Source organism: Nycticebus coucang, chromosome 8 (assembly GCF_027406575.1).
Source record: "Nycticebus coucang isolate mNycCou1 chromosome 8, mNycCou1.pri, whole genome shotgun sequence".
NCBI classification, from domain to species: Eukaryota; Metazoa; Chordata; class Mammalia; order Primates; family Lorisidae; genus Nycticebus; species Nycticebus coucang.
Window position 1 is genome coordinate 10,707,574 of NC_069787.1, and position 16,584 is coordinate 10,724,157.

Below are 16,584 nucleotides of genomic sequence, written 5' to 3' on the forward strand. Positions count from 1 at the left end.
ATAAGGTAAGAAGTAGGACATTTCAATGTAAATGGAATTTTTGTTAATTTCTATACAACTGTGAGGCAAAATAAAATAATTACTGCTTTGATTCCTTTTATAGCATTTCCTGTCCAGTGAAGCAACTAACCCCTATGTGGTATGTGTGTTAATAGTTTTACTGACTTCAGGCCAATAGAGAAAGAGAGATCCAATCCAGTAATATATCACATGGTTAACATGGGATCTTCTTCTGAGTCTTTTGATTCAAGTACCATTGTATGGATGACTTTTTCTCCATTTCTTTAAAGAACTTTGAGTTGTTTCCAGTTCTTGTCTATTACGATACAGCTGCTGCAAACATTTTTCTACATGTCTTTTGGCCCATATTTCTGCTGGCATGTATCTAGAAGTATGATTGCTAGGTCATAGGATAGGTATTCATTTGTTTGTTGGTACCTTTAAAGCTAGTTTCCAAATTGTTAGTCAGTTGTACTCTTACTAGCAAAATGAGAGTCCTAGCTGGTCCATATCCTCACCAATATTTAGTATTGTCTTTTTATTTAATTCTAGCCTTTGTGATTAGTATATCCATGAGGTTCCTTAAATTGTTGTTATTATTTTTCTTATTTCTTGATTTTTATTTTAAACTGTGATATACAGAAATACATATGGCAAGCTTGGATTTTGATCACTGAATTTTGACAAATGCACACATGTAAGTAATTACTATTACAAACATTACTATTATTATTCCATCACCATAGAAAATTATTTTACTGTGCTTCTAGTAAATCTTTATTCCTAGAGGTAACCACCATTCACTTTTCTATCATGATAGTTTCTTAAACTTTCTATAAATGGAATCACACAGCATATAGTTACTCTATTCTGTCACTTCACATGCTCTTTCTGTTATTTGTCTGTTTTTGTGTGTATCAGTATTCACTCTTTGGTGTAGCTGAATAAAATTCTATTGTCTGAATTTACATAATTTGCTTGTCCATTCATCTTCTGATTTATTTGGATTATTTCCAGTTTATGGCTATTGTAACAAAAGCTGCTTTGAAAGTTGTGTGTAATCTTTGTGTAGGCATATATTTTTATTTCTTTTTGGTAAATATTTAGGAATGGAATTTCTGAGTTAGTGTGTACATGTATAACTATTTTTTTTTTTTAAATCACAGCTGTGCACATCAGTGCAATCATGGGGCACCATACACTGGCTTCATAGACCGTTTAACACACTTTCATCACACTGGTCAACATAGCCTTCCTGGCATTTTCTTAGTCAATGCGTCAAGACATTTACATTCTACATTTACTAAGTTTCACATATACCCTTGTAAGATGCACCACAGGTGTAATCCCACCAATCACCCTCCCTCCACCAACCTCCCGTATGTTTAACTTTTTAAGAAATTGACAGTATTCCTACCCACAGTGGTGTATGGGAGTTTCATTTGCTCTATATACTGGTTAATACTCTTCACTTTCAGTCCTTTTAGTTTTATACATTCTATTGGGTATGAAATGGTAGCTTATTGTGACTTTACTGTGCATTTCCTGATGACTAATGTGCCTTTTTCATGTGCTTATTGACCTTGTATTTTTGAAGTGTCTTCTGATTTTTTTGTTAAATTTTTTTTTGTTGTTGTTGTTGAGACAGGGTCCCACCCTATGACCCTGAGCAGAGTGCAGTGGGCGTGGTAGCTCACCACAACCTCAGACTGGGGCTGTGGGCACCCCGCTGCCTCAGCCTCCGGAAGCCGCTGGGATTACAGGCGCCCAGCTGGGTTTTTCCATTTTTTTCACGAGTCGGGGTCTCACTGTCGCTCAGGCGAGTCTCGAACTCCTGAGCTCAAGCGATTCTCCCTCCTCAGCCTCCCACAGTGCTGGGATTACAGGCGTGAGCCACCGCGCCTGGCAAAATTTTTAAAAATTGTATGTTTGCCTTTTTCTTATTGATTTGTAGTACTTTGTGTATTTGGTCAAACAGAGATAACTGCAGTTTTTTTCTTCTTGTCTGTTACTTGACTTTTTATTTTCTTAAGGGTATCTTTTGATTAGCGGATGTTTTAATTTTCATGAAGTCTAGTTTCTCTTTTTAATGATTTGTGCTTTTTATCCTAAAAAATCCTTGCCTGTCGAGGTTTTTTTGATATATATATATATATTTTACAATTGTTATAGTTTTAGCCTTTACTTTTAGGTCTGTGAAACTTCAAGTTAATTTTTGTGGGAGGTGGAGATAAGGGTTAGGATTTATTTTTTTCTCAAATATTCATTTGCTCTTGCACTGCTCATTTATTATAAAGACCTACTAAATAGTGGGTCTGTTTCTGGACACATTATGTTTCATATTCTCTTTGCCTTTCATTAAGCTGATATTGAAATGTCTTTAATATTGTAGCTGTACCATAAGTCCTTAAAATCTGGTGATTCAAGTTTTCTAACTTATGTCTTCTTCAATACTCCTGGCCATTCTAGGGCCTTTGCATTTTCATATAAATTTTAGAGTGAATATATCATTTTCATCCCTCCAAAGTGGCTTATATTTTAATTGAGATTGCATTAAATTTATAATTCAGTGTGGGGAAAAATGGGCATCCTAACATTGTTGAGTCTTCTAGTTCTTAGACATGGAATATCTCTTTATTTATTTAAGTCTATTATTTCTCTAAACTTATTCATAAATATTAGTATTTTCAATGGTATTTTAAGTGGTATTTATTTTAAAGTTTTATTTATGTTTGCTAATATAAACTAGCTATAGGTTTTGTGAACGTATCTTTTATCAAATTCAGAAAGTTTCCTTCTATTCCTGATTTTCTGAGTGTTTTTTATTATGAGTGAGGGTTAAATTTTATCATTTTTTTCTGCATTTATTGAGACGATTATTTATATTTTTTCTTTTATTTTGTTAATGTGGTAGATTGCATTAATTGACTTTATAAATAGTAAACCAGCCTAGCATTGGGAATTAATCCTACTTGGTCATGATATATTTTCAAAATTTATCTCTATATTTTTTCTTAATATTTTATTTAGGATTTTAGTATCTGCCTTTATAAGAGATTATTAGACTATGATTTGCCTTTTCTATAGTGTGCTTGTCTGGTTTTGTTATCAAGACTATGCTGGCTTCAATGTAAGTTAGGAAGTATTCCTTGTTTTCTAGTTTCTGGAGGAGGTTATGTGATATTGGTATTATTTTTTTCTTCATTATTTGGTAGTATTCACCAGTGAAGCCATCTGGGCCTGTAGTTTTCTTTGTGGAAATATTTTTAATTATAGTTTCAATTTCTTTAATAGATAATAAGGACTCTTGAGGTTTTCTGTTTCTTCCTCTGTCAGTTTTGATGAATAGTGCTTTTCAAGGAATTTGTCCATTTCATCTAAGATTTCAAATTTATTGTTGTAAAGTGTTCTAATAGTAGTGTCCTCTAATTATCTTTTCATTTTTTAGGATTTATAGTGATGTTTCCTTATAATTCTTTGTTTTATTAATTTGTATTTTTACTCTTTTTTTTTTTGAGACAGAGTCTGTCTTGCCTTCAGTAGAGTGCTGTGGCATCACAGCTCACAGCAAACTCATTCTCTTGGGTTTAAGTGATTCTCTTGCCTTGGCCTCCCAAGTAGCTGGGACTACAATGCCCAGCTATTTTTTTGTTGTAGTTGTCATTGTTGTTTGGTGGGCCTGGGCCGGGTTCCAACCCGCCAGCCCCAGTGTATGTGGCCAGCACCCTAGCAGCTGAGCTACAGGTGCCGAACCTATTCTTTTTTTCTTTTTCAGTCTTGGTAGAGATTTAATAACTTTGTTAAATTTTCAAAGAATGAACTTTTAGCTTTGATAATTTTCTCTTTATGTATGTCACTTTTCTATTTCACTACTATCTGTTATTATTTCCTTTCTTCTTGGTGCTTAGTTTCTTTTTTATTTCCTAAGCTTTTAAATTGGAAGTTTAGAATATTGATTTTCACTTTTTTATTGTCAGTAATTTTCCTTCTGCGTACTGTTTTGATAGCCCTCCATGCTATCTATCATTCAACTCAGAATATTTTCTAGTTTCCATTGTGATTTAACCTATAGGGTTATTTAGGAATGTGGTGCTTCATTTGTTAACATTTAGAGATTTTCTAGCTAGCTTTCTGTTACTGAATTTCAAGTCAATTTTTTTTTTTTGTATCTTATTTGAAAATTCTCAGCTTTTGATTTTTCTATTATTTTTTATTTTCTATCTTCTCTTTCTGTTCCTTTTGGGATTCCAATTATATTCTATATCTCATAGTTTTTTTTTTTTTCCTTATCTTTTTCTCTCTGTGCTTCAGTTTGGATATTTTCTATTGACCTGCCTATAGGTTCACTAATTCTGTTTTCTCTGTCTGCTATTATACTCACCCAATTTAAATTTAGTATTTTGCAATTGTAGAATGTTCATTTGAGTCTTCTTATGGATTTTGTGTCTCTGTCACAATACACTATGTTTTTATTCATTTGTCTGTGTTCTCTTTTTTTTTCTTTAACATGTTTATCATAGTTTGAAGTCATCTGCTAATGCTACTCCTTGGATCACTTTTGGGTCTGCTTCTCTTGAGTATTTTATCTCTTGATTACTACTTTTTCTTGCTTCTTTGCATGTTCTGTAAGTTTCAAATGTGTGCTGAATATTGTAGATGAAATTGGAGAAGCTGTGAATTATCTTTGTTGGAAAGATGAATTTTGCTCTGACAGGCAGGAAATTGCCAGCTCTTCACCTTTCAAGGCCTGGTGTAGTGTTTTATTAGGTAGGATCTGTTTTGTTTTTGTCTATATGTATTTCCACATATGGTCCTTTTTCCTAAGGTGTGACTTTGTGTGTGTGGGGTCTCACCTGGATGTTCATGGTTTTCACTGAGGCTTTGTCTGGGCTCAAACACCAGCAATTTTCTAGCACTGACCTTTGGAATCTCAGTTTACTAGTATCTGCTTCCTAGCAGATCTCCTATGCTTTTGTCTAATCTTATACAATCCTGGAGATGAGTAGGAGGGCTGCACAAGATTAGAAAGAATGAGCATTTCTAAGCTGACTTTCTGATGCTAAGTACCCTGTTTCCCCAATCCTAACAACCTTTGCCCAAAACTCTGATCCCTATTTCTTCTACCCAAAGAGAGGAAAATTTCCCATTTGGACTTCAGTTCTATGAAAAACTGAACATCTGACATTTCTTGGCTCCAAGAAAATTCTCCCGAGGTAAAATCTTGGGGGATTGCTTCACATGTTTCTTCTGAGGGATCACAGCCTTGTGTTGATTAGAACAGTACGTACAAATGATTATTTTTTTATGTTTTCTCCAGATTTTAAGTTATTTATGGGTAGACAATATGCCTCATATTAGCTGTTCTCATGGCCAGAATCTGATGTCTCCCCATTTTCTTTTGTAGGCAAATTAACTTCTTTTTAAAGTCAGCTTTATTGCTTTGTGTTTTATACTAGAAGAAACACTTTGTTTTGGTTGTCATTATAGTATAAGTTCTGTATTTCAGAGAAGTAAGTATTAATTGGGAAAGTAGCTTATGTCAGTTTATTTAATATACTTAATTTGAAGTCTTAATTATTAATTGTGTTTTTTGTGCTTCAAGGAATCGTCTATTGCAGTTTGCTTTGGAGTCACCGCCCATATCTCCTGCATCTTCTTCTTTAAAGAACCTTGCTGTCAAAGCACACACTCCTGTAGTCTACAAACATTCTTTAAAGCAGGGAAGCAGGTTAATGGATAATTTCTTGATCAGAGAAATGGGTGGTTCTACATCAGAGTTGTTGATAAAAGAAAATAAAAGCAAATTCAGCCCTCAAAAAGAGGCAAGTACTACTACAGAGACCAGAGAGACACATTCTGTAGAAAAGATGACTCCAGGCTCCTCAGATGCTAATGGTCCAGAGGCACCATCTACATCCACTTTGAAACAAGTTGCTAAAGGTAGGAAGTCATTTTCATATGTGTATTTTCTTCTTATTCACATGACGTAATTACATAGGTAGTGTTTTTGAGGGGGAAAGAATGAGAAGGGACAAACTAAATTTCATAATTGTATAATCATAATCGCAGAGACTGATGTAGCAGGCATTTCTAGGTATGTTTGTTCCCTTTTTGTCACAGGATAGGAATTCAGCCTGTAAAAATGAAATGGTTTTAATTAGTTCATATTTAATATATGGCAGCAGCTTTCTAGTTTTTAGCTTTTAATCCTTTTCCCCAGCCCCATTCAACATATCAGATCCTGTTTAATTGCAAAGAGCTCTTAATATTTATTGCATCACTGCTTGAATGCCTCTGTGCTGTTCTGCCTGACATTTAAAGCCTTTGACAATTTGAGCCCTACCCTTGCTCTCCCAACCTTATTTCTTACCTCTCCCTCTCAGAAGATCTTCTCTAGTAAAACTGATCACCTCACTGTTCCTCCAGTATGCACAGTGAATGGTAAACTTTTAACTTTTAGGCCAAATCTGGCTTGCCGCTTGTTTCTGTAAATAAAAGTTTACATACCCTTTTTAAATATCTTGTCTGGGACTGCTTTATGCTATGTAGTGGCAGAGTTGCATAGTTCTAAAAGAGACAAGTATGACCAGTAAAGCCTAAATTCTTTACTCCTTTGCCCTTTACTAAGAATGTTTGCCAACCCCTGGTCTACACCTTTCCAGACTCTGTCTAGATCCTAACTGGTCTTTGTTTATGTTAGAAAACATTGATATCTCACATCACGAAACTGTAGCACTTTCTGGGCTGTGTTGTGAGGCATTTGCTTAGCTGTTGATTGCCGTGTCAGCTTGTTTAACCTTCTGTTCCTGCGTCTTGTCTTGCCATTGAAGTTCAAAGCATTTGTTAGGCAGAAACTATCTTAGACATCTTTGGTATACACATACTATGCACAGTGCAGAGATGTCAGTGTGTATTAAACTTAGATAGATTGAAATTAGTTTATTGGTACTCACGTGTTTACATTTTTTAAGGATATATAAATTTCACCTGCATTTTCTAGTATGTCTCATCTTTGTTAGCCTTTTCACCAACTGACAGTTTTTGTTGTAGTGTTTTTAGCTTGATTTAACTATTTTCCCCTAATAGGACTTTTTTGTCAGATGAATTTCTTACAGTGAACTATAACATGTAGAATAGGTGAAATTGGTCCTGCTCTGTTAAAGTAGGGATAGAATGCCTAGAGATTATGCTCCTCCACCTGACCTCCCCATTGGCTATTGCCTGTTATCTGCTGTGGTTTTTAGGCCTTGAGATACCTCCATTGATCTTTGCAGTTTCATAAAACAGTCTGAGAGTAATTCCATTTCTTAAATTTAACATTATATATGAAATTACAAAATGAGACCTAAATTAACAAATCTGTGGCCAGATGCTGTGGGCCATACCTGTAATCCTGGTGCTCCGGAGGCTGAAGTGGGAAGATTGCTTGAGGCCAGGAGTTCAAGATGAGTCTGAGCAAGACTCTGCCTCTAGAAAAAATAGAAAAATTAGCTGGGTATGATGGTGTGAACCTGTAGTCCCAGCTACTTGGAGGCTGAGGGAGGAGGATCAGTTGAGCCCAGGAGTTTGAGGTTGCAGTGAGCTGTGGTGATGCTACTGTATTCTAACCTGGGCAACAGAGCAAGACCTTGTCTGAGAAACAAACAAAAAAACAACAAAAAAACTTGTGACCATTGAGAAAGTTGAGCAATAGTTGGGCCAACCCAATAATTATGCTTTAATTTAGCTGCATCTATCTCCTGCCCTGGCCCCAGACCATTAGGTCTTATTCAGGTTGCTAACATTGCTTCTATGCTAAACACAGATAGCTCCTAAGACTTGGGAACATTTAAGGTTAGTTTTATAGTTTGGTCATACCTTGGTGGAAAAGATTTAACCAAACATTTTCTAATAAACTAATTTCTAAACTTATTTGCAGTCTCTCCTTCTAGGCCCAGGACTCTAATTGTGTGACTTCCCATAATTTAGCCATTACCTGAGAACTAGCCTATCCCACTCCTATTGCCCTGATGGGTCATCCTTTTCCTTTTCTGCTTTTCTGAGTGCATATTAAGTTGGGATTCTTTTTTATCTTAATTGCTGAAAGGTGGCAGCCTGTATTATTTTTGTTCTATGCATAATTAATAAAGTTCTCTTTTTCTTTTTTTAAAAAATACAGTGGATTGTCCTGTTTGTGGGGTTAACATTCCAGAAAATCACATTAATAAGCACTTAGATAGCTGTTTAACATGTGATGAGAAGAAGGAGAGCCTTAGAAGGTAAGAAAGTTGAACATAACCATTGAGCTACTTTAGGTGTTTCTTGTGCCTTATAAAGTTGGAAGAAAATGCAGTATTTGTTTTATCTTGGTGACCAGTTGTCATATTACCTCTCTTACTTCTTCCCTTAATTTTGTTAGTTTGCCTTTCATTCCTTCTCCTCTTGTTCTTTTCTCAAATCCCACTTTGCCAAATGTGATTAGCTATATTGAATATTTGAACCGCTAGTAAATTTTGACTTAATAAGAAATTAGTGACTTAGAATTCAATTATTTTTAAACTTTTTATTTGTCTTAGAATTTTAGAACTACTATAAGGCCCCTTGGCCAAAGGAAGCAAAGTTAGACTCTGAATATAGAACATACAAACTTTTTCTTAACTTAGGATACTCAGAAGTTTTAAAACTTTAAATAGAATTTTTCAAAAATGTATTTACTTTAGACTAGGTGGGTATATAGACATGATATAAAATGGTACAAAGGGGTATGTATGAAATGTAATGTTTTATCCCATTCCAAACCACCCGTGTGACCTAACTAATAAATTGTCACCTCAGTATTTGCATCTAAACTACCACACTATTTTGCCTCCCTGTACATGTACATTGAAGTATTAGTAATTTCTTAAACTAGTCCACTAAGTTCTACAATGAAATTTGAATTAAAGTTAAAGTGCAGAGTATTAAGGAATGAATGGTTAATCAAGGCAAAGAAACAAGCTGCAAATTTGATGGGTCGAAGGGAGGAAGAGAGATGAAAAGAGTAGTTTAGAAAAGGCATGAACAGCCAGATCAAGGACAGATGTTATTTTTAAAAATAGGAGTTTAGTTAGGCCTTTAGTCTCTTTCCTTCCACTATCTCCAACGAAAGAGCAGATGAAAGGAGGGAGCACACGAGATCAAGAGTCTGATAATGTTATCCTAGATATATAGAAAGGACTCTAATTCTGAAACAGGAAGAAAGGGGAAGAGAATAGGTAATGATTCAGAGAAACTTGGAGAGTAATAGGAAGGAGGCTGAAAAAATTAATGGTGTCTGTTTTGAAGAACTTTATATTTTCCAAAAACAGGCAGAGCCATCTTATTATTTTTTATGATTAAAGAAAAGGTACCACTTAATTCTTCTGAGTAAATTTAGAGTGAATGCAGGTTCCAAGGGGCTGACTCACACTGTTACAACTTACAGTACAAAAGCTAACAGATAAAACACAGTGGTGCATTATTAATTTACGGTGGGGGACATACTTGAGGCAAAACCTGTAGCAGTTGTGTGTGCACAATGCTCTCACCTAGTGGGAAAATTTGTTGATGAGCATAAAATTTAAATTTTTAGGTTGCTTAGTTAGTGGAGATTTGGAATAAATGAAACTGGATACTTCTAAGGATTATTTTCTATAATCTTTGAGAGTCTGATGACCTGCTTTTCTCTTTAGAAATATTTCTTCCTAAAGAATGAGCTGGGAATGTAGAAGCTGAGTATTTTCTTGCTGAGGAGTAAGGAATTGGGATAATCTTTTGTAATCTTCTTTTTTAGATGTATCCATTATATTTCTGACACATTTGGCACTGTTTATCCAAAGACATACTTGTTCATGTGTAATTAAGTTCTAATGGTAGTTCCAAATCCTGCTCCTAAGGATACTACCAGTTGCTCCGTAGTTTACCTTAGAAGCACTGCCTGCTGTATCATCTTCTTAATGTATCAAGGGCTCTGACAATTTCTAAATTAGGGGTAACTGTTTAATACAGTAATTCCTAAGTTTATCTGACCTCAAAACCTTTTTGTCCTCATAACCCCCACCTGGCAAAACTGGTATTTGTGAAGACACGTTGAAGGCAACATTGAGCCACTTTTCTTTTTAGTTGTATCATTGCTTTGGGGTCTGGTCACATAGAACTGGCCCTGCTGGGTTTAGTGCAGTGCTCATGCCTGTAATCCCAGCACTTGGTGAGGCCGAGGTGGGAGAATTGCTTGAGGCCAGGAGTTTGAGTCCAGCTTGGGCATTATAGAGAGACCTCATTTCTACAAAAAATGAAAACCTTAACCTCAGTTGGTGGCCTGTGCCTGTGGTCCCAGTTGCTCAGTTGGCTAAGGCAGTATTGCTTGAACCCAGGAGTCTGAGGTTGGTGTGAGCTGATGATGATGCCACGGCAGTGTAATCTGGGCAACAGAGTGAGACTCTGTCTCAAAAAAAAAATAAAGTAAAAATAAAAAGAGAAAGAAAAGAAGGAAAGAAATAGTAGATATCTGGTGGTGCTTTTTATTGTAAATGCCAGTGGACAATAGAATTCTTCATTAGAATTTCACAGCCATAAATTTAATCATCTATCCTTGATAAAATAAATGTTTTAGGTACAGATTTAATGAATCCTCTTACCCTGTGTGCATACAAAATGATTTAGTTGTTACTGCCTGCTGTGATTTTATTTTACCATAATTTTTTCAATATTGTAGAATCCAATGGGCTGTCATTATAAAAAGAGCAATTTTCAGAAAAATATAATCTGTTGAGGGTTTTCAGGTCTTTTCACAGTTAAATAGTTATTTCTGGCTTTTAGATTTTATTAATAGTGCATACAAAAATAAGTTAGCCAGGGAAAGGCACTGTTGGTTACTAAAGCAATGTTTGTATTTGCATCATATTTATCCTGTGGAACTTTGTTGAAAATTTAGATTTTAAGTCTCCACTTCAGAGACCTGAGCCATAATTGGTGGATGGTGTGGTGAAGGAAATCGGAGAGTCTGCATTTTATTTTATTTATTTTATTTTTCTTTGTCTTAGATGTGAGAGGGAGAAAAATCTGCATTTTAAACAAGCTCTCCAGGTGATTCTGAGAGATGCTAACATTCAGGAATCACAGACTTTTGTGAACTAGTTATATGCAAATTCTTTGTGAAAGATGGACAAATCTATTACTTTCAAGTTCCTGTTAATTTTCATCTGAACCTTTGCTGTTCTTATTTTGAAATGATAGGATTTTTAATGACCACTTTGAGCACATTTATTAAGCACCTAATTGCCATAGAGCTAGGCAGGCATTGTACTCAAGAGAACTATGATTTAATTAGAGGAAATGGATTAAAACTCACTGCAGAGTTCCTGTGTTTTTTTTTATTTTTTATTTTTTTGAGCCAGAGTCTTACTTTGTCATCTCACTCTGTTGCCTCACTCTTTCGCCTTGGGTAGAGTTCTGTGGTGTCATAGCTCACAGCAACCTCAAATTTTTGGGCTCGAGACATCCTCTTGCCTCAGCTTCTTGAGGAGCTGGGACTATACGTGCCCACCACAATGCCCATCTAGTTTTTTTTATTTTTAGTAGAGATGGGGTCTTGCTCTCTTGCTCAGGCTAATCTTGAACTCTTGAGCTCAAGCAATCCACCCTCCTCAGTTTCCCAAAGTGCTAGAATTATAGGTATGAGCCACCATGCTTAACTCAGAGTTCCTACTTTTGAAATTGTCTCAAGTCATTGATACTTTTAGGTAGGTCAAAGTCTAGTCTACTTTAAGAAATAATGTGTATTAACTGTCTTTTGTGGAGAGAGTAGAAGTAATTTAATTTGGCTTCGTTATATTTGAAATTATTTAGGGCTTATCAGTATATTAATTATGTAAATAGAATGAAAAGCCAGGTGGTGATTTTGGTACTATACTTGTAATGCCTTATGTGTTTATTAACATAGATAGTTGAAGATAACAATACCCTGTTGTATTTTTTTTTTTTTTTACAGTATTTCTAGGCTTTATTGATATTTCGAGCCATCTGGGGAGTCATTCACATGATAGACAGGAGAACACAGATACCATTTATTAATTTGTGGAATATTTATCACAATTAGCAAGTTGATGAATATTAGTAGTGACACATTACTACTCTATGAAATAGTAGTGGCCATATTGGTAGAAAAAATTATCTTAATTTGTTCATTCATAATTTATATGTGAAATATATACACACACATATAAATTTTATATATATATATAATTGTATATATACACATACACAGGTTGTCCGTAAAGTTCGTTTGTAATTTAAAATAGTGTGCAATTTAAAATTGCACACAAACTTTATGGACACTGTATATAGTGTATAGACATATATATGTATGTATATTCTTGGCATTCATACATTAACTTTTTTTTTTTTGAAACAGAGTCTCACTATGTTGCCCTCAGTAGAGTGCAGAGGCGTCACAGCTCACAGCAGCCTCAAAGTCTTGGGCTTATGCGATTCTCTTGCGTGAGCCTCCTAAGTAGCTGGGACTACAGGTACCACCACACGCCTGGCTATTTTTTGGTTGTAGTTGTCATTGTTTGGCAGGCCTGTATTTGAACCCACCAGCTGCAGTGTATGTGGCTGGCGCCCTAACTGCTGAGCTACAGTGACTTTTAATTGTTCTCCTTTGTCCATTCTCTACTCATTGACTTTTTTTTTTAATGCCAATTAGTGGTAAATACTGTGAATATAAAGATTTTTATGAATTTTTATTTCTGCTCTCAGAGCTAGAAGCAACCACTTATTATCCATCATGCTGAGTGTTAAAAGAAACTTGCATAGAAAATATATCCCTGTGGCCCAGAAAATGTCCACTCTGTCTCAGGGATGCCTTCAAAAAAGTTTCCCAGGGAAAACTTTTATATATATAAATTATTTACAATCTAGCGGTAGTTTCATAGAATGTCTATTTCAAGAGGACACATCCCTATGTCTTTAGTTTTTATTATTTATAATTTCTTCACACTTCTGTTAAAAATGTTTGCTATTAATCTTGAAAACCATTTTTCATGTATTTTTAAAAGTGGTTTCTTTTATTCCCTATTTAACAAATGGTGCTGGGTGAACTGGCTGGCAACCTGCAGAAGACTGAAATTGGACCCACACCTTTCACCATTAACTAAGATAGACTCTCATTGGATTAAAGATTTAAACTTAAAACATGAAACTATAAAAATACTAGAGGAGAATGCAGGGAAAACCCTTGAAGAAATTGGTCTGGGTGAGTATTTCATGAGGAGAACCCCCCGGGCAATTGAAGCAGCTTCAAAAATACACTACTGGGACTTGATCAAACTAAAAAGCTTCTGCACAGCTAAGAACACAGTAAGCAGAGCAAGCAGACAGCCCTCAGAATGGGAGAAGATATTTGCAGGGTATATCTCTGACAAAAGTTTAATAACCAGAATCCACAGAGAACTCAAACGCATCAGCAAGAAAAAAACAAGGGATCCCATCGCAGGCTGGGCAAGGGATTTGAAGAGAAACTTTTTGAAGAAGACAGGTGCACGGCCTTCAGACATATGAAAAAATGCTCATCATCTTTAATCATCAGAGAAATGCAAATCAAAACTACCTTGAGATATCATCTAACTCCAATGAGACTAGCCTATATCACAAAATCTCAAGACCAGAGATGTTGGCGTGGTTGCGGAGAAAAGGGAACACTTCTGCACTGCTGGTGGGAATGCAAATTAATACATTCCTTTTGGAAAGATATATGGAGAACACTCAGAGATCTAAAAATAGATCTGCCATTCAATCCTGTAATTCCTCTGCTGGGCATATATCCAGAAGACCAAAAATCACAACATAACAAAGATATTTGTACCAGAATGTTTATTGCAGCCCAATTCATAATAGCTAAGTCATGGAAAAAGCCCAAGTGCCCATTGATCCACGAATGGATTAATAAATTGTGGTATATGTACACCATGGAATACTATGCAGCCTTAAAGAAAGATGGAGACTTTACCTCTTTCATGTTTACATGGATGGAGCTGGAACATATTCTTCTTAGTAAAGTATCTCAAGAATGGAAGAAAAAGTACCCAATGTACTCAGCCCTACTATGAAACTAATTTGGGGCTCTCACCTGAAAGCTATAACCCAGTTACAACTTAACAATAGGGGGAAGTGGGAAGGGGGTGGGTGGGTAGAGGGAGGGGGATCGGTGGGATCACACCTGTGGTGCATCTTACAGGGGTATTTGCAAAACTTGGTAGATGTAGAATGTAAATGTTTTGGCACAGTAACTGAGATAACGCCGGAAAGGCTATGTTAACCACTGTGATAAAAATGTGTCAAATGGTCTATGAAGCGAGTGTATGATGCCCCATGATCATATCAATGTATACAGTTATGATTTAATAAAAAAAAAAGTGGTTTCTCTTGTATTTTTTATTGTTGTTTTCACTTGTGTTCTTTGAAAATGATCCCCTAAGAATGTTATCTACTTGTCAACTTTCTAAATTATTTTTCCAGTAGTGACTAGTGACAATAAGTTGTAAAGCTAATCATCCTAACATGTCTTCTGTTACTTGTAGAGTGTCTTTGCAAAGTAACTGCCTCCGGCTTGAGGGGCGGTGTTTTCCTGTGGGTCTAACTTTAAGGAAGTTGTATGTGATGATATAACTTCAAATCCATAGCCTTAGCATTTGTGCTCTCATCATCTGCCATACCTGGTTTTTACTGGGATTTTGCATGGAAACCATGGTAAAATTTTAGGAAAAACATGCTTTAAAGGGGTGTAGATTGAACAGATCTATATAAATGTGATTCTACGGGAAGTTCTCATAATAATATTCTACAACCCTTCCATATGTACCTTCCAAGTGTGCTTCTTTTTGTCTGGCCCCTTTTCGAGACCTGAGTCGTTCACTTCTGATACTGTCTAGACTCCTCTGTCTGAATATCCCACCATACCTTGTGTGTATTATGTCAAACATTGTCAACTTTCATCTACAAACTTGATTATCGTCTTTCCCCTTTTTATTGTTCTGCTGTTTTTTCCAGTCACTCAGATGTTGAGTCAGAAGGTAATTTATCATTTTACATGTGAAGCATTTGATAATTCACACTAATCCTCAGAGATCTTTTTCCCCTTTTCAGTTCTGTTCACAAAAGGAAGCCGCTGCCCAAAACTGTATATAACTTGCTCTCTGATCGTGACTTAAAGAAAAAGCTGAAGCAGCATGGATTATCTATCCAAGGAAATAAACAGCAGCTCATTAAAAGGCACCAGGAATTTGTTCATATGTACAATGCTCAATGTGATGCTTTGCATCCTAAATCAGGTAAAGCAACAAAATAATGAGTTATTCATACCTTTAGGATAAAGCAGTTTTGTGTAGCTCAGATATTATAAGCCATCAGAAAGTTTTTAAATAAATACATTTTTGATAATGGGTAAGACATACAAATGTATTCCTTCAAAAGGTACCTAGAGTATGCTAAGTCAGCTTTCCTCTCAGTCTGTCACCCAGTCCTCAAATGTCCTTAGAGGCACCACTGTTGCCAGGTTCTCATGTGTCGTCCTAGAGAGAAGATAGTGGTAAAGAGTGGTTCTGGGGAGCCGAGGTGACTGCCCTGGGTTTTCAGATTTATGGCTAGGTGACTGTGAACAAGTTACTTGGTATCTCTATACCTTGGTATTCTAATTTATAAAATCAAAGTCATAATACTACCTACTAAATACTACCTACATACTACCTACTTCATAATGTTTTTGAGAGGAATAAGTGACAAAATGTATGTAAAGTGCTTAGAACAGTACCTTAGCAAATAGTTAGCATTCAGTAAATGTTACCATTATGATGATGTGTATATGGACGTTATGTACATAATGTGTATAGGTACATCATATATACATTATGATTGTATACATTATATGTATATTGCAAAGTGTGAATTGCAAAAATATTAATGTTCTATATAATACCCTCTTTCATTAAATCACACACAAATTTCGGAGTTCTTTCTATTAGCATATATAGAATTGCCTAAGTTTTACAATAACATACAAACATAAAAGAGTGCACACATTTAAGTATATATATTGTGTGGTGAATTATCACAAAGTCAATTTCACAAAGTGAAAGTAACTTTGTAGCCCTGCCGAGACCCTTATCAGCATCCCATCCTCTTGTCTTCCCCGGCCTGCCCACTCCCTCCTTCATTCTCATGTCTGCCTGCCGTCTTGCTTCTCATGCCATATATTCAGTTTGCCGAGTTTTGCCTATATTTATCTTTACATAAATGGAACAATAGCTGTTCTTTTTCATTTGTCTTCATTTCTGCAGATTATGTTTATAAGGTTTATCCATGTTTTTGTATATGGTTGTAGTTTTCATATTTGTTGCGATATGGTATGCTATTGTATAAATATATCTCACTTTATCCATTCAGTCGTTAGTGGATATTTGGATTTTTCCCTTTTTTGTCTGTTAATAATGCTGCTATAAATAATCTTTCACATGTCTTTGGTGCACATGGTTGTTGGAGATACATACCTAGGAGTGGAATTGATATTTTATGTATTTACAGATGTCCACT

General features: G+C 35.5%; 1 protein-coding gene across 3 annotated transcripts in view; it reads left to right on the forward strand.

The window, feature by feature from the left end:
* Positions 1-16,584, forward strand: part of RAD18 (RAD18 E3 ubiquitin protein ligase) — a 113,703-nt gene that overhangs the window by 24,141 nt on the left and 72,978 nt on the right. For all 3 annotated transcript variants that reach the window (XM_053599342.1, XM_053599344.1, XM_053599343.1), the window contains exons 5-7: positions 5,603-5,940; positions 8,159-8,258; positions 15,142-15,326. In XM_053599342.1, the coding sequence (XP_053455317.1) occupies positions 5,603-5,940; positions 8,159-8,258; positions 15,142-15,326 (623 nt within the window). The remainder of the gene's footprint in view (positions 1-5,602; positions 5,941-8,158; positions 8,259-15,141; positions 15,327-16,584) is intronic.